Here is a 19,568-nt window from a genome sequence, read left to right as displayed (position 1 = left end):
GATGGGGTTGTAAAAGAAGTAAATGCTAGGGTGGTCGGGAGAGGGGTGGGATTAAATTATGGGGAATCAAATTCAAAATGGGAATTGACACAGTTACTTTTTGCTGATGATACTGTGCTTATGGGAGATTCTAAAGAAAAATTGCAAAGGTTAGTGGATGAGTTTGGGAATGTGTGTAAAGGTAGAAAGTTGAAAGTGAACATAGAAAAGAGTAAGGTGATGAGGGTATCAAATGATTTAGATAAAGAAAAATTGGGTATCAAATTGGGGAGGAGGAGTATGGAAGAAGTGAATGTTTTCAGATACTTGGGAGTTAACGTGTCGGCGGATGGATTTATGAAGGATGAGGTTAATCATAGAATTGATGAGGGAAAAAAGGTGAGTGGTACGTTGAGGTATATGTGGAGTCAAAAAACGCTATCTATGGAGGCAAAGAAGGGAATGTATGAAAGTATAGTGGTACCAACACTTATATGGATGTGAAGCTTGGGTGGTAAATGCAGCAGCAAGGAGACGGTTGGAGGCAGTGGAGATGTCCTGTCTAAGGGCAATGTGTGGTGTAAATATTATGCAGAAAATTCGGAGTGTGGAAATTAGGAGAAGGTGTGGAGTTAATAAAAGCATTAGTCAGAGGGCAGAAGAGGGGTTGTTGAGGTGGTTTGGTCATTTAGAGAGAATGGATCAAAGTAGAATGACATGGAAAGCATATAAATCTATAGGGGAAGGAAGGAGGGGTAGGGGTTGCCCTCGAAAGGGTTGGAGAGAGGGGGTAAAGGAGGTTTTGTGGGCGAGGGGCTTGGACTTCCAGCAAGCGTGCGTGAGCGTGTCAGATAGGAGTGAATGGAGACGAATGATACTTGGGACCTGACGATCTGCTGGAGTGTGAGCAGGGTAATATTTAGTGAAGGGATTCAGGGAAACAGGTTATTTTCATATAGTCAGACTTGAGTCCTGGAAATGGGAAGCACAATGCCTGCACTTTAAAGGAGGGGTTTGGGATATTGGCAGTTTGGAGGGATATGTTGTGTATCTTTATACGTATATGCTTCTAAACTGTTGTATTCTGAGCACCTCTGCAAAAACAGTGATAATGTGTGAGTGTGGTGAAAGTGTTGAATGATGATGAAAGCATTTTCTTTTTGGGGATTTTCTTTCTTTTTTGGGTCACCCTGCCTCGGTGGGAGACGGCCGACTTGTTGAAAAAAAAAAAAAAATCCATTTGTTCTCTAGGCTTCCTTAACTTGTTAATCTCACTCCAAAACTTTTTCTTATTTTCAACAAAATTTGTTTATAACATCTCACCCACTCTCTCATTTGCTCTCTTTTTACATTGCTTCACCACTCTCTTAACCTCTCTCTTTTTCTCCATATACTCTTCCCTCCTTGCATCACTTCTACTTTGTAAAAACTTCTCATATGCTAACTTTTTCTCCCTTAGTACTCTCTTTACATCATCATTCCACCAATCGCTCCTCTTCCCTCCCGCACGCACTTTCCTGTAACCACAAACTTCTGCTGAACACTCTTACATTACATTTTTAAACCTACCCCATACCTCTTCGACCCCATTGCCTATGCTCTCATTAGCCCATCTATCCTCCAACAGCTGTTTATATCTTACCCTAACTGCCTCCTCTTTTAGTTTATAAACCTTCACCTCTCTCTTCCCTGATGCTTCTATTCTCCTTGTATCTCATCTACCTTTTACTCTCAGTGTAGCTACAACTATAAAGTGATCTGATATATCTGTGGCCCCTCTATAAACATGTACATCCTGAAGTCTACTCAACAGTCTTTTATCTACTAATACATAATCCAACAAACTACTGTCATTTCGCCCTACATCATATCTTGTATACTTATTTATCCTCATTTTCTTGAAATATGTATTACCTATAACTAAACCCCTTTCTATACAAAGTTCAATCAAAGGGCTCCCATTATCATTTTCACCTGGCACCCCAAACTTACCTACAACACCCTCTCTAAAAGTTTCTCCTACTTTAGCATTCAGGTCCCCTACCACAATTACTCTCTCACTTGGTTCAAAGGCTCCTATACATTCACTTAACATCTCCCAAAATCTCTCTCTCTCCTCTACATTCCTCTCTTCTCCAGGTGCATACACGCTTATTATGACTCACTTTTCGCATCCAACCTTTACTTTAATCCACATAATCCTTGAATTTACACATTCATATTCTCTTTTCTCCTTCCATAACTGATCCTTCAACATTACTGCTACCCCTTCCTTAGCTCTAACTCTCTCAGATACTCCAGATTTAATCCCATTTATTTCCCCCCACTGAAACTCCCCTACCCCCATCAGCTTTGTTTCGCTTAGGGCCAGGACATCCAACTTTCAAGCATTCCAGTTTTATAAAGTTTTTCTTCTTCTTCTTTTTAGTAAATGTCTACAGGAGAAGGGGTTACTATTATTATTATTATTATAATCAAGGGGGGAGCGCTAAACTCATAGGATTATACAGCGCCTGGGGGGAGGTGGAAAGCATTCAGGCTGAATTCGGGGAACTGGAGCACAGATCCAGTTCCCTAAATCAAGAGCCCCTCACCAACATCAAGGAACCTTCCCTGAGGGGAAGGGGTTACTAGCCCATCGCTCCCGGCATTTTAATCGCCTCATACGACACGCATGGCTTACGGAGGAAAGATTCTTTTCCACTTCCCCATGGACAATAGAAGAAATAAAGAACAAGAGCTATTTAGAAAAAGGAGAAAAACCTAGATGTATGTATACAGTGGACCCCTGGTTTACGATATTATTTCATTCCAGAAGTATGTTCAGGTGCCAGTACTGTACGAATTTGTTCCCATAAGGAATATTGTGAATTAGATTAGTCCATTTCAGACCCCCAAACATACACGTACAAACTCACTTACATAAATACACTTACATAATTGGTCGCATTGGGAGCTGATCGTAAAGCGGGGGTCCACTGTATATATATGCATGTGCGTGTCTGTGAAGTGTGACCAAAGTGTAAGTAGGAGTAGCAAGATATCCCTGTTATCTAGCGTGTTTATGAGACAGAAAAAGACACCAGCAATCCTACCATCATGCAAAACAGTTACAGGTTTCTGTTTCACAGTCATCTGGCAGGACAGTAGCACTTCCCTGGGTGGTTGCTGTCTACCAACCTACTACCTACTTCTTTCTTTCTTTCAACACACCAGCCGTATCCCACCGAGGCGGGGTGGCCCAAAAGGAAAAACGAAAGTTTCTCCTTTTACATTTAGTATATACAGGAGAAGAGGTTACTAGCCCCTTGCTCCCAGCATTTTAGTCGCCTCTTACAACACGCATGGCTTACGGAGGAAGAATTCTGTTCCACTTCCCCATGGAGATAAGAGGAAATAAACAAGAATAAGAACTAGAAAGAAAAGAGAAGAAAACCCAGAGGGGTGTGTATATATGTGCTTGTACATGTATGTGTAGTGTGACCTAAGTGTAAGTAGAAGTAGCAAGACATACCTGAAATCTTGCATGTTCATGAGACAGAAAAAAAGGACACCAGCAATCCTACCATCATGTAAAACAATTACAGACTTTCGTTTTACACTCACTTGGTAGGACGGTAGTACCTCCCTGGGCGGTTACTGCCTACCAACCTACTACCTGAAACCTACTACCTACTACAAACATTAAATAATATTTCTGTTGTTACTGTATGCTTCATGGTCTTTATGATTGTTTTTATTTTTCAAGGTATTTGTTGAGTTGGATGAACTGAAGTATTCAGAAGGTCGTATTGAGTGGAAGGAGACTGCCCGTTGGATCAAGTATGAGGAAGATGTGGAGGATGTTGACAATCGCTGGGGAAAGCCTCATCTTGCCTTCCTCAATTTCCATGCATTGTTCTCCCTCCGTAAAGGACTTGAAGCAGGTATGTGAGAGAATTAGTAGTTATTCTTTATGGAAGTGCATTATGAAAGAACTGTGGAAAATAGAGGATACAATGCTGAAGTGGCTTACCGGTCCACCCTTTTAAAAATTAAAGGTAACATCATTTGAGCCAGTGATTTTAACCCTTAAATGGTTCAAACATATATATACGTTTTTTCAGCATCTGAAAGTATGTAAAAAAATGTAGATCTTCTTTTTTGTTTTACATCTGAAAACGTGTAAAAAAACTTTTATCTACTTTTTTTTTTGTTACATTTGAAAATATGCAAAAAAAAAGTAGATCTACTTTTGTAGCACTATGAATTTGAACGTCGATCTGTTTGGACCGTTTAAGGGTTAAACAAATAACAACTGTCTTATACAAATACTTATGAAGAGTGATGTAAAACTCTACCGGAGAAGTGGGTGGTCACTTGCACCTGGCAGGATCATGATGGTGGCATATGCTGTGAAGATGGCACACGCTTGCTTTTTTTTTTTGTCATTATTTTGGTTTATTTGGTTGGTTTTTAGCTTTTATGTCATGCTAGATTGTAGTATACACTTGATCCCAGTAATTTGGGAGATTAGGCTCCTGGAAATTATGTATATATGTAAACCTTGCTGGACGTCCAAGCCCCACGCCGACAAAACCTCCTTTACCCCCTCCCTTCAACCTTTATGAGCATGTTAGATAGGAGTGACTGGAGATGAATGGTATTTGGGACCTGACGAGCTGTTGGAGTGTGAGCAGGGTAATATTTAGTGAAGGGATTCAGGGAAACCGGTTATTTTCATATAGCCGGACTTGAGTCCTGGGAATGGGAAATACATTGCCTGCACTTTAAAGGAGGGGTTTGGGATATTGGCAGTTTGGAGGGATATGTTATGTATCTTTATACATATATGCTTCTAAACTGTTGTATCCTGAGCACCTCTGCAAAAACAGTGATTATGTGTGAGTGATGTGAAAGTGTTAAATGATGAAAGTATTTTCTTTTGGGGATTTTCTTTCTTTTTGGGTCACCCTGCTTCGGTGGAAGACTGCCGACTTGTTAAAAAAAAAAAAAATGTAAACCTTGGATAGGGGTTATGCACTGAGTAAAAAGATGATGGGGACCAAAAAAAATACTCTCTTAGCTGTGCATTTATTCATCTTATGGAGTGACACTCAGCACCATTCTGCAAAAATTGTCAGGTAGTACTGACATCAAACAACTTTTAATCATATACAGATAACCTGCACAGAGGAGAAAGAAGCTTATGATGATATTTTGGTCTGACTTGTACCATCAACAACTCACATTGTCTTGTGTGTGGGTTATTTTTTGTGACTTGTAAATGGTCCAAGTCGGACTAAAATATCATCATCATCATCTTCCTATTTGCGGGTTATTTGTGAATTGTTCCAGTCATGGTATTGTGCCTTTTTGTTCTTTAACTTTTAACCCTATGACTGTTTTGGTCATATATATACGTCTTACGAGGTACCGTGTTTGACGTATATATACTCATAAAATCTAGAGGTTTCAAATCAAGCAGGAGAAAGCTGGTAGGCCCACATGTGAGAGAATGGGATTGTGTGGTCAGTGTGCACCATATAAAAAAAATCCTGGAGCACACAGTGCATAACGAGAAAAAAAAACTCCGACTGTTTTTTTATTTAAAAATGCCAAATTTGTGGTCTATTTTCGTATAGTATTTATGGTTGTATTCTCGTTTTCTTGGTCTCATTTGATAGAATGGAAAACATATTATAGAAATAGAGGTGATTTTGATTAATTTTACTATAGAAAGAACCTCGAAATGGAGCTCAAAGTAGGGGAAATGTTTGATTTTTGCTGATGTTCAAAAGTAAACAAATGATGCCATTGCCCAATAAATGTCCAACTAGCCATTCTGATATGCAGTCATCAATGGGTTGACGTTATTTATACAATTATTACAGTATTGCAGTAGACTGCATAACAGTAAATCTTCTATTTTTTGTTTGAATAAAAATTCAAAATAGAAAGCAAGAGTAATATCAGAGGGGCCTGGAGACATGACTGATGAACAAAGAAAATGTTATTTTAGAGCCAGGAATGTCTGCATTGTTCATTCTGGACCTTATTTTGAAATTGTCATATTTTTTAATTTTCATGAAATTGGCCAAATCGCAAATTTCTGACCACGTTATTTGGTAGATGAAATCGGTAAATGGGCAGTTTTTTGTACTCAATCGATAGAAAAAACAGAGTTCTAAAGAAATAGCTATGAGTTTGGTCGACTGGAACAATGGAATTAGCCAAAAATAGGGCTCAAAGTGGGCAAAATTGTCGATTTGTAAATATCGCCGAGGTCGTAACTTCGCGAGAGCGTAATTTCAACAGTTTTCCATCAAATTTCGTTTTTTTTTGGTGTCATTACAATCAGGAAAAGATTCTCTATCATTTCATAAGAATTTTTTTTTATTTTTTTTTTTTTTTAAATTTTGTGACACTAGGACACCTCAGGATTGGGGGTTGCAACAGTCAAGGGGTTAATCAGTTGTCTTATTCATCAGAGAGCATACTAACTACATCTCTGTTCACACTCCTTTCTGATGGTCCCACCTTTGATTAAGATTCTCTTAGATTTCTTTATTAACGTCAATTTGCTGCCTCAAATATTACTTCTTCCCGATTTCTGCCAGTGTCTTTCTCTCAATACCTTCATCTCTCACCTTTGTAGTGCAAGTCTGATGTGCTCACAAAGGTTTTAACACATTACATGAATATATATTATAAAATGCTCAGGTACAATATTTTATAACATGTAAATCACACATTATACAGGTTGACCATCACTAATCTGGCATCATCGGGACCTGTAGGGTGCCGGATTAGTGATTTTGCCCAATTACAAAGTGGATAGGTTAGAATTCACTTAACCCCATAGTGATATTTATGTATCAGTGATTTTTGCCCAATTCGTGGCCTAATTTTCGCCAATTCCATTGTTCCAGTCGACCAAACTCGTTGCTATTTTTTTTTGCTAGTATTCCTTCTATTCTGTCCATTGAGTACAAGAAACTGCCCATTTAACTATTTCAACTATCCAGTAAAGTGATCAGAAATTGGCAATTTGGCCAATTTCACACAAATTTCAAGAGATGCAAAATAGGGCCCAGAATAAATAATGCAGACATTCCTGACTGAGCTGTTGGAGTGTGAGCAGGGTAATATTTAGTGAAAGGATTCAGGGAAACCGTTTATTTTTATATAGCCCGACTTGAGTACTGGAAATGGGAAGTACAATGCCTGCACTTTAACCTTTTGACTGTCGCAAGCCCCTTTCTGAAACTCGTTCTATGTCGCAAAATTTTTGAAAAAAAAAAAATTATTTTTTCTTATGAAATGATAGAGAATCTTTTCCCGATGGTAATAACACTAAAAGTACGAAATTTGGTCGAAAACTCATGGAATTACACTCCTTTGAAGTTAGCGGTCTCGGCGACGTATACGCATCGGCGATTTCGCCGACTTTGAGCCCTATTTTTGACCAATTCCGTAGTTCCAGTTGACCAAACTCATAGCTATTTCTCTAGAACTCCATTTTTTCTATCGGTTGAGTACAAGAAACCGCCCATTTACCGATTTGAACTACCCAATAAAGTGGTCAGAAATTGGCAATTTGGCGAATTTCATGCAAATCAAAAAAGATGCCAATTTCAGAATAAACAATGTAGACATTCTTGGCACTAAAATAACATATCCATTGTTCATTAGTCATGTCTTTAGGCCCCTCTTATATTACTATTGCTTTCTATTTTGATTTTTTATTCATACAAAAAATACAAAATACACTGTTATGCAGACTACTGCATTATTGTAAAAATGGTATATATAATATCAGTGCACTAGTGAAAGAATATTAGACTCCCCAGTTGACATGTATTGGACGTGTGGTGTGATTTGCTTACTCCTGAACATTGGTAAAAATCGAACATTTCTGCTACTTTGAGCTCAATTTCAAGGTCGTTTTCATCGTGAAACTAATCAAAATCATCTCTATTTCTGTAATATGTTTTCCATTTTATCACGTGAGATCATGAAAACGAGAATAAAACGATAAATACTATATGAAAATACACCTTAGAGTCGGCGTTTTAATCCAAAAAAACGGTCAGTTTTTTTTTTTTTCTCATTATGCACTGCGTGCTGCAGGATTTTTTTTATGTGGTGCACACTGGCCACACAGACCCATTCTCTCAAATGTGGGCCTACCAGCTTTCTCCTGCTTGATTCGAAGCCAGTAGAATTTATGCGTATTAATACGTTCGAAACGCTGGCTCGTAAGACGTATATATACGACCAAAACAGTCAGAGGGTTAAAGGAGGGGTTTAGGATATTGGCAGTTTGGAGGGATATGTTATATATCTTTATATATGCTTCTAAACTGTTGTATCTGGGCACCTCTGCAAAGATAGTGATTATGTATCATTGAGGTGAAAGTGTTTAATGATGATGAAAGTACGTATTTTCTTTTTGGGTCACCATGCCTCGGTGGGAGATGACTGACTTGTTGAAAAAAAAAAAAATTCCTGGCACTAAAATAACATTTTCTCTGTTCATTAGTCACGTTTCCAGGCCTCTCTTTTATTACGCTTGCTTTCCATTTTGAAATTTTATTCACATGAAAAATGGAAGATTTACTGTTATACAGACTACTGCATAATTGTATAAATAATGTTAACCTATTCATGACAGTGTATTAGACTGGCCACTTGGACACATATTGGATGAGTGATTTGATTTGTTTACTCTTGAACATCAGCAAAAAATCAAACATTTCCGTTACATTGAGCTCAATTTCAAGGTACTTTCCATCCTGAAACCAATCAAAATCATCTTTATTTCTGTAGTATATCTTCCATTCTATCAAATGAGACCAAAAACCGAGACTACACATCAAAAACACGGTTGCAGTTTTTTCTCATTATGCACTATGTGCTGGAGGATTTTTTTTATGTAGTGCACACTTACCACACAGACCTATTCTCTCACATGTAGGCCCAAATTTACTGGTCACAGCTTATCTGAGTGAGCTGAGCTCACGGCATCATACTACAAGTCCGACAGTGGCTTCAAAGCCACTTTATCTCATATGGATAGTGTACAGTGTTTGTGCTTAACACAACGAGAAGCATTTTCTTTATTTGTTGGAACCATGGCTAGGGTTAAAAGTGAGCAGATTATAACAATAAATGGAGAAAAACAAATTGGAATGGCTTATGCAGCAAGTAGTGCCACCAAACAGTAGCAGCAGGTTGGTGTGGTGACCCCAGAAATTACAAATTATTCTAGCCAGAATTAGTGCCGGATTACTGATGGAACCAGATTAGTGATTGCTGGCTTAGTAATGGCCAACCTGTATACTGTGCAAAGAAATAAAAATTAGAATTTGAAAGAATAAAAAGGCACAATACCATGACAGGAACAATACACAAATAACCTGCAGTCTCCTATGTGTGGGTTATTTGTGTATAATAATAATAATGATTCTAGGTAGTAGGTTGGTAGACAGCAGCCGCCCAGGGAGGTACTACTGTCCGGCCAAGTGAGTGTAAAACGAAAGCCTGTAATTGTTTTACATGATGGTAGGATTACTGGTGTCCTTTTTTCTGTCTCATAAACATGCAGGATTTCAGGTACATCTTGCTGCTTCTACTTGCACTTAGGTCACACTACACATGCATGTACAAGCATATGTATACACACCCCTCTGGGTTTTCTTCTATTTTCTTTCTAGTTCTTGTTCTTGTTTATTTCCTCTTATCTCCATGGGGAAGTGGAGCAGAGTTCTTCCTCCGTAAGCCATGCGTGTTGTAAGAGGCGACTAAAATGCCGGGAGCAAGGGGCTAGTAACCCCTTCTCCTGTATAAATTACTTTTGTTTTTCTTTTTGGGCCACCCTGCCTTGGTGGGATACGGCTGATGTGTTGAAAGAAAGAAAGAAAGAATAATAATGATTACAATGATCATAATAATAATAATAATGCAGTATTAACAATAATCATAATAAATAATAGTTAAAATTTAGGTATACCCTTAGTGTGTGAGGTTACCCTATTCTGCATGATATTTACATTTTGGGAACAAAAACTGCCAGTAGCTATGTTGTTCTATTATACTGTGTTCCATCACATAGGATGAGTTTCATGCATGAGGTAATGAATATGAACTGGAGGTAGGAGGAGGAGGAGGTAGTGCTGCCCACTAGTGTTGAGGGACTTCCCCAGCCACATGAAAAATCTTTTTTTTTTTTTTCTTATTTAATGATGTTGAAATTTCAAGAGAAATGAATTTCCTTGTCATCCACCATTTGCAGTGAACCTGTTTGGGACAGTAAGCCTCAATATGTTCTGTTACCTAATTAATTTTTCAGTTGAAGTGTAAATATTGAAACATGTTGAAATGTGATTTCATGTTTATTATTGTAAAAGAGTTAAGCATGATTAAGCGGAGGAGCTCTGTCACTAGTGGCTACAATTATGCTTTTGCAGCTCTCTTAATGCTTTCCTGCACTGCCTGGCACAGGCATCTTGAAATTTGTTTTCCTCCAGCTTTTCATTTTATGTTTATAATGGTTTTATTATTATTATTTTTTTTTTTTTAACAAGTCGGCCGTCTCCCACTGAGGCAGGGTGACCCAAAAAGAAAGAAAATCCCCAAAAAGAAAATACTTTCATCATCATTCAACTCTTTCACCTCACTCACACATAATCACTGTTTTTTGCATTATTATTATTCTTTCTTCTTTCTTTCAACACACCGGCCGTATCCCACCGAGGCGGGGTGGCCCAAAAGGAAAAACGAAAGTTTCTCCTTTTACATTTAGTAATATATACAGGAGAAGAGGTTACTAGCCCCTTGCTCCCGGCATTTTAGTTGCCTCTTACAACACGCATGGCTTACGGAGGAAGAATTCTGTTCCACTTCCCCATGGAGATAAGAGGAAATAAACAAGAATAAGAACTAGAAAGAAAATAGAAGAAAACCCAGAGGGGTGTGTATATATGTGCTTGTACATGTATGTGTAGTGTGACCTAAGTGTAAGTAGAAGTAGCAAGACGTACCTGAAATCTTGCATGTTCATGAGACAGAAAAAAGGACACCAGCAATCCTACCATCATGTAAAACAATTACAGGCTTTCGTTTTACACTCACTTGGCAGGACGGTAGTACCTCCCTGGGCGGTTGCTGTCTACCAACCTACTACCTATAATTATTATTATTATTATTAATTATTAATGTTATTATTTTTAACTTGATGACTGTCTCCTATCAAGGCAGGGTAACGTAAAGAAGAAAACATATTCACCAACATTCACTTATTTGACATTATTATTATCATTATTATTATATTTTAAGCTGAATTATCATTAGCCTATTTTAAATAAGCTTATGATAATTATTCTTTATACAGTGGTCCCTCAATAATCGTCCATAATCCATTCCGGGAAGTGGGACTATTATCGAAATAGACGATTTTCAAATAAATTTTCCCCATAAGAAATAATGTAAATACAATTAATCCGTTCCTGACACTCAGAAGTATTAAAACAAAAAATTTTTTTACATGAAATATAGATGTAGTACATAAACAATACAATGGCACATGGTGAATGAAACATTAACAGAATAACACTTACCTTTATTGGCGATTCTTCTTAGTGTATGGAAGACTGGAGAAGGAGAGAGATGGGATTATTTACTGTTTGGAAGGGAAATCCCCTTCCAAACAGTATGGAGAAGGAGAGAGATGGGATTATTTACTGTTTGGAAGGGAAATCCCCTTCCAAACAGTACCAATTGCTTTTCTGGGGTTACTTCTCTTCTCTGTTTCTTAATGTCACTAGGACCAGCTTGAGAGTCACTGGAATCCTGTCTCGCAAAAAAACTGTCCAGAGAGCTCTGTTTCTGGCTCTCTTTAAAACTTCCCTAAAATGGGCCAAGACTCTGTCACTGTACAAGTTGCCGATATGGCTTGCAACATCCTTCTCAGGGTGATGTTTCTCCATAAATCTTTCCATCCTACCCCACATTTCAAAAATCTCCTTAATTTCTGAAGAAGGCACCTTCTTCCATCTCTCTTCCTCCTCTGCAGCAAGATTCTGAGCTGCAATCTATTACTCTTCCTACTGAAGCTCTTGCAGCTCCTCAGTGGTTAGCTCTTCGTTGTGGTCCTCCACCAACTCTTCCACATCCTCCAAACTCACATCCAACCCCATGGAACTCCCCAGTGCCACAATAGAGTTCACAACTGACATAGGCTCATCAGGGGCTGCCTCAAGCCCTTCAAAATCCCTCTTGTGGACACAGTCTGGCCACAATTTTCTCCAAGCAGAGTTCCAAGTCCTGGTAGTCACTCACTCCCAAGCCTTACCTATCAGGCTTATGCAGTGGAGAATACTGAAGTGTTCTTTCCAAAAATCTCTTAGGGTCAAGTGAGTGTCTGAGGTCACATTAAAGCACCTTTCAAACATTGCTTTGGTGTAGAGTTTTTTAAAGTTTGAAATGACTTGCTGGTCCATGGGCTGGAGGAGAGGAGTGGTATTCAGGGGCAAGAACTTTACTGTGATGAACCCAAACTCCTTCAGAATTAGGTCATCCAAGTTTGGAGGCTGAGCAGGTGCATTGTCCATTACTAGCACGCACTTGAGATCCAATTTCTTTTCCAGGAGGTAATTCTTCACACTAGAGCCAAACACTTCATTAAACCACTCGATAAAAATGTCCCTTGTGACCCATGCCTTAATATTAGATCTCCAAAACACACACAATTTACTCTTCATAACATTGTTTTTCTTGAACACTCTGGGATTTTCAGAATGGTACACTAGTAACGGCTTCACTTTGAAATCCCCACTAGCATTAGCACAGAACATGAGCGTCAGCCTGTCTTCCATAGGCTTGTGTCCTGGCAGTGCCTTTTCTTCCTGAGTAATGTAGGTCCTCTTTGGCATTTTCTTCCAAAAGAGGCCTGTTTCATCACAATTGAACACTTGTTCAGGTTTCAGTCCTTCAGCCTCTATGTACTCCTTGAATTCCTGCACATATTTTTCAGCCGCTTTGTTGTCAGAACTGGCAGCCTCACCATGCCTTATCACACTGTATGCCAGTACGCTTCTTAAATCTCTCAAACCAGCCTTTGCTGGCCTTAAATTCACTCACATCACCACTAGTTGCAGGCAATTTCTTTACCAAATCGTCATGCAACTGTCTAGCCTTTTCACAAATAAGCGACGTCATAAGACTTTCTCCTGCTAATTGTTTCTTGTTTATCCACACCAATAATAACTTCTCAACATCTTCGAGTACTGGTGATCTCATTTTTGTCAGCATATTTATCCCATTTGCAACAACAGTGTCCTTGATTTCCTTTTTCTTGGCTATGATGGAAGATATGGTTGTACAGGATTTGTTATACATCCTGGCCAGTTTGCCCACACATACGCCACTTTCATATTGTTCAGTGATGTTTTTCTTAAATTCAATCATATTTCTCGCCTTCTTTACCAAAGGCTTGGCACTAGGAGCTTTCTTTGGAGCCATGGTAGCTTATTTAGCACTTGCAAACACTAAAATCAATGGAATATTATGAAATATTTCATAGGAGCAAGTGAGGGGACCGTCGCTCACTGGTAAACAGTGGCACACTGGCTGGGAAGGCAGGCCCAGGCAGCTCAGAGCGTGAGTACGCGTCCCGGACGAAGGACGATTAGCAAGTTAACAGACCATTTGCGAGCCAATATTTAGACGAAATAACGGGACTATTTCTGAAATGGACGACTTTCAGGCCGGAGGATTATTGAGGGACCACTGTACTTAGAATAGAGCAAGAGCTAAGCATGTTTATACTGTAACAAACAGAAGCACCACAATGTGCATTGGTTAGTCATACACAGAGTTGTAATGTCTGTTGACCCGAGCTGATTAACCTGACTTGGACTATAAGTACGTTGTCAGTATGCAAGAAGAGTTTGTCATTTATTAGTCGCACTTCATTCCCATAGGGCTGGAGCTTCTTAAATCTAAATATTATGCTCTCAGGATGTTCTTTTACATTGGGTTATGGAGTCAGCTAGTTACTCTGAAAGAATTTGAATATCGTTCATTGGCAGATAAGAATCGAAAAGCCACTTCATATCAGCAGTCTCATATCAGAGCTAATTTACATTCACCACATTATTTAACAGCAGCAAAAAATTTATGGTTTACATACCTGGAGTATGCCTGCAGAGGGTTTTGGGGGTCAAAGCCCCCGTGGCCTGGTCTGAGACCAGGCCTCCTGGTGGATAAGATAAGATTAAGATAAGATTTCGTTGGGATTTTTAACCCCGGAGGGTTAGCCACCCAGGATAACCCAAGAAAGTCAGTGCGTCATCGAGGACTGTCTAACTTATTTCCATTGGGGTCCTTAATCTTGTCCCCCAGGATGCGACCCACACCAGTCAACTAACATCCAGGTACCTATTTGCTGCTAGGTGAACAGGACAACAGGTGTAAGGAAACGTGTCGAAATGTTTCCACCCACCGGGAATCGAACCCGGGCCCTCCGTGTGTGAGCGAGAGCTTTAGCCACAAGGGTCTGATCAGCCAGGCTGTTACTGCTGGCTGCATGCAAACCGATGTAAGAACTCTGAAGAGATGAGAGAACACATAATGTCATACTGAAGTAAAGTAAACTTGAGAGAGTGTCGAATTTCCGTAGTATTTGCTTAAAAAATCATGTGTTGTTTTGTGGCCACTGTTGCTGTATTTGATTTGGTATTGTTGCCTTTTCTTTAAATTAGATTAACCAAATTTAAATGAACTTAACCTAAATATAACTTGATCTGAAGAGGGAGGATTTAACAGGGAACAGTTTAACAGATGAGGGTGTTGTTTATGTTCATATTGTGCAGAAATGCATATATTGTAATTCATTGTAAAATATATGTGAAGGTAAAGAAAATGCAGGTGAAGGTTAACAGCTTGTTTATATCTGGCAGAATATATTATGAAAGTAAAAACTAATTATACAGTGTTAAAAACTAAAGTGTAGTGAACACTTGTCACTGCTCAGTAATAACCCACATAGAGACAAAAACTCAAACAATTGGTCTGCATATTTCAGCCCTCTGCTGGTGTTTTTTTAGTAGATACTCAGATGGAAGGAGAACTTGAATTTATAGGAGGGTTGCATCACTCACCCCTGCAGGTGAGCATGGAGCATCAGGTCAGTTTGTTGGAAGACAGGTCAGAGAGTAAGTGTGTGGGAAGACAGGTCAGGGAGTAAGTGTGTGTGGGAAGACAGGTCAGGAAGTGAGTGCATAGAAGGACAAGTCAAGGTAAGTACATGGGAAGATAGACCAGGGAATGTGTGGGAAGACAGGTCAGGGAGTGTGGGAAAACAGGTCAGGGAGTAAGTGTGTGGGAAGACAGGTCAGGAAGTGAGTGCATAGAAGGACAAGTCAGGGTAAGTATGCAGGAAGATAGACCAGGGAGTGAGTGTGTAGGAAGACAGGTCAGGAAGTGTGTGGGAAGATATGTCAGGGAGTGAGTGTGTGGGAAGACAGGTCAGGAAGTGTGTGTGTGGGAAAACAGGTCAGGGAGTAAGTGTGTGGGAAAACAGGTCAGGGAGTAAGTGTGTGGGAAAATGGGTCAGGGAGTAAGTGTGTAGGAAGATGGATCAGGGAATGAGTGTGTGGGAAGACGGGTCAGGGAGTGAGTGTGTGGGAAGATGGGTCAGGGAGTAAGTGTGTGGGACAACAGGCCAGGGAGTAAGTGTGTGGGACAACAGGTAAGTGTGTGGGACAGGGAGTAAGTGTGTGGGACAACAGGTCAGGGAGTAAGTGTGTGGGAAAATGCATCAGGGAGTAAGTGTGTTGGAAGACAGGTCAGGGAGTAAGTGTGTGGGAAGACAGGGAGTAAGTGTGTTGGAAGACAGGTCAGGGAGTAAGTGTGTGGGAAGACAGGTCAGGGAGTAAGTGTGTGGGAAGACAGGTCAGGGAGTAAGTGTGTGGGAAGATGGGTCAGGGAGTAAGTGTGTGGGAAGACAAGTCAGGGTAAGTGTGGGTAATGACAGGTCATGAAGTAAATGACTTGCACAAAGCTTAAAATCTGGCAGAAAGTTCCTCTGTGGTATGTAATTCCTGCTCTTGAGTTTAGTTTTTGCTTCCTGAGCCACAAGATGACAATTTCCTTCTTCCACCCATAAAATATGAGGGGAAGAATATCATGGTCCCGCTTTGTAGAGTGATGGGGGTTGTCCTTGGAATGAATATCGTAGTCCCTCATTGTAGGGTGATGGGGTTGTCCTTGGGATGAATATTGTGTTCCCTCATTGTAGGGCAGTGGGGTTGTCCTTGGAATGAATATCATAGTCCCTCATTGTAGGGTGATGGTGGTTGTCCTTGGAATGAATATTGTGTTCCTTCATTGTAGGGCAATGGGATTATCCTTGGAATGAATATCGTAGTCCCTCATTGTAGGGTGATGGGGGTTGTCCTTGGGATGAATATTGTGTTCCCTCATTGTAGGGCAGTGGGGTTGTCCTTGGAATGAATATCATAGTCCCTCATTGTAGGGTGATGGTGGTTGTCCTTGGGATGAATATTGTGTTCCTTCATTGTAGGGCAATGGGATTATCCTTGGAATGAATATCGTAGTCCCTCATTGTAGGGTGATGGGGTTGTCCTTGGAATGAATATCGTGGTCCCTCATTGTAGGGTGGTAGGATCATCCTTGGGATGAATCTTGAGCTTGACCCATATGGACCATCATCGCATCCTCCTCCACCTCATGCTTTTCCTCCTCTAAAAGCATTCCTTGCCTTGCAAACAGATTCATTTGCATAAGTGAAATGGTGAAAGCATCCACCCTTCATGGCTGTTAATCTTAGGAATTAATTTTTAAGCATAGCTGCAGATACATCATTAAGACTACAATTCACCCATACACTAACATTAAGAATACTGTACTTTATCCCTAAAATAAGAATTACGGGTGCACCAGATTTGTGATAGTTTGACTTATGATATTTCGACTTTACGATGGTGCAAAAGCAATTACTTTGGAGATAAAACCTGAGAAAATTGCCTAGCTTGAAGGCGGCAAGTCCGCAACTTGTATTCATTTGTTTACTTTTCAATACTGTATGTATTTAGTTACAGTAGAGGTGAAGGTTTATAAACTTAAAGAGGAGGCAGTTAGGGTAAGATATAAACAGCTATTGGAGGATAGATGGGCTAATGAGAGCATGGGCAATGGGGTTGAAGAGGTATGGGGTAGGTTTAAAAATGTAGTGTTAGTGTGTTCAGCAGAAGTTTGTGGTTACAGGAAAGTGGGTGCGGGAGGGAAGAGGAGCGATTGGTGGAATGATGATGTAAAGAGAGTAGTAAGGGAGAAAAAGTTAGCATATGAGAAGTTTTTACAAAGTAGAAGTGATGCAAGGAGGGAAGAGTATATGGAGAAAGAGAGAGAGGTTAAGAGAGTGGTGAAGCAATGTAAAAAGAGAGCAAATGAGAGAGTGGGTGAGATGTTATCAACAAATTTTGTTGAAAATAAGAAAAAGTTTTGGAGTGAGATTAACAAGTTAAGGAAGCCTAGAGAACAAATGGATTTGTCAGTTAAAAATAAGAGAGGAGAGTTATTAAATGGAGAGTTAGAGGTATTGGGAAGATGGAAGGAATATTTTGAGGAAATGTTAAATGTTGATGAAGATAGGGAAGCTGTGATTTCGTGTATAGGGCAAGGAGGAATAACAACTTGTAGGAATGAGGAAGAGCCAGTTGTGAGTGTGGGGGAAGTTCGTGAGGCAGTAGGTAAAATGAAAGGGGGTAAGGCAGCCGGGATTGATGGGATAAAGATAGAAATCTTAAAAGCAGGTGGGGATATAGTTTTAGAGTGGTTGGTGCTATTATTTAATAAATGTATGGAAGAGGGTAAGGTACCTAGGGATTTGCAGAGAGCATGCATAGTTCCTTTGTATAAAGGCAAAGGGGACAAAAGAGAGTGCAAAAAATTATAGGGGGATAAGTCTGTTGAGTATACCTGGTAAAGTGTATGGTAGAGTTATTATTGAAAGAATTAAGAGTAAGACAGAGAATAGGATAGCAGATGAACAAGGAGGCTTTAGGAAAGGAAGGGGGTGTGTGGACCAGGTGTTTACAGTGAAACATATAACTGAACAGTATTTAGATAAGGCTAAAGAGGTTTTTGTGGCATTTATGGATTTGGAAAAGGCGTATGACAGGGTGGATAGGGGGGCAATGTGGCAGATGTTGCAGGTGTATGGTGTAGGAGGTAGGTTACTGAAAGCAGTGAAGAGTTTTTACGAGGATAGTGAGGCTCAAGTTAGAGTATGTAGGAAAGAGGGAGATTATTTCCTAGTAAAAGTAGGCCTTAGACAAGGATGTGTGATGTCACCGTGGTTGTTTAATATATTTATAGATGGGGTTGTAAGAGAAGTAAATGAGTGGGTCTTGGCAAGAGGCGTGGAGTTAAAAGATAAAGAATCACACATAAAGTGGGAGTTGTCACAGTTGCTCTTTGCTGATGACACTGTGCTCTTGGGAGATTCTGAAGAGAAGTTGCAGAGGCTGGTGGATGAATTTGGTAGGGTATGCAAAAGAAGAAAATTAAAAGTGAATACAGGAAAGAGTAAAGTTATGAGGATAACAAAAAGATTAGGTGATGAAAGATTGAATATCAGATTGGAGGGAGAGAGTATGGAGGAGGTGAATGTATTCAGATATTTGGGAGTGGACGTGTTAGCGGATGGGTCTATGAAAGATGAGGTGAATCATAGAATTGATGAGGGGAAAAGGGTGAGTGGTGCACTTAGGAGTCTGTGGAGACAAAGAACTTTGTCCTTGGAGGCAAAGAGGGGAATGTATGAGAGTATAGTTTTACCAACACTCTTTTATGGGTGTGAAGCAGATGAATGTTGCAGCGAGGAGAAGGCTGGAGGCAGTGGAGATGTCATGTCTGAGGGCAATGTGTGGTGTGAATATAATGCAGAGAATTCGTAGTTTGGAAGTTAGGAGGAGGTGCGGGATTACCAAAACTGTTGTCCAGAGGGCTGAGGAAGGGTTGTTGAGGTGGTTCGGACATGTAGAGAGAATGGAGTGAAACAGAATGACTTCAAGAGTGTATCAGTCTGTAGTGGAAGGAAGGCGGGGTAGGGGTCGGCCTAGGAAAGGTTTGAGGGAGGGGGTAAAGGAGGTTTTGTGTGCAAGGGGCTTGGACTTCCAGCAGGCATGGGTGAGCGTGTTTGATAGGAGTGAATGGAGACAATGGTTTTTAATACTTGACGTGCTGTTGGAGTGTGAGTAAAGTAACATTTATGAAGGGGTTCAGGGAGACCGGCAGTCCGGACTTGAGTCCTGGAGATGGGAAGTACAGTGCCTGCACTCTGAAGGAGGGGTGTTAATGTTGCAGTTTAAAAACTGTAGTGTAAAGCACCCTTCTGGCAAGACAGTGATGGAGTGAATGATGGTGAAAATTTTTCTCTTTCGGGCCACCCTGCCTTGGTGGGAATCGGCCAGTGTGTTAATAATAAAAAATAATGATTTACTTATTCAGTGACAGTATTTATTTACTTATTTATACAGCTTATCATATTCATTTTTTGACCTACAGTATTTTCGACTTAC

General features: G+C 39.9%; 1 protein-coding gene across 4 annotated transcripts in view; it reads left to right on the top strand.

Annotated features, from left to right (window-relative positions):
* The window catches only part of Ae2 (Anion exchanger 2), a 434,313-nt gene that overhangs the window by 198,624 nt on the left and 216,121 nt on the right, over positions 1-19,568 (top strand). For all 4 annotated transcript variants that reach the window (XM_070102192.1, XM_070102191.1, XM_070102193.1 and 1 more), the window contains one exon: positions 3,728-3,905. In XM_070102192.1, the coding sequence (XP_069958293.1) occupies positions 3,728-3,905 (178 nt within the window). The remainder of the gene's footprint in view (positions 1-3,727; positions 3,906-19,568) is intronic.

Source organism: Cherax quadricarinatus, chromosome 80, assembly GCF_038502225.1.
Source record: "Cherax quadricarinatus isolate ZL_2023a chromosome 80, ASM3850222v1, whole genome shotgun sequence".
Taxonomy (NCBI): Eukaryota; Metazoa; Arthropoda; class Malacostraca; order Decapoda; family Parastacidae; genus Cherax; species Cherax quadricarinatus.
Note: the sequence above shows the minus strand (reverse complement) of the source record. Positions and strands in the feature narration are given on the sequence as shown.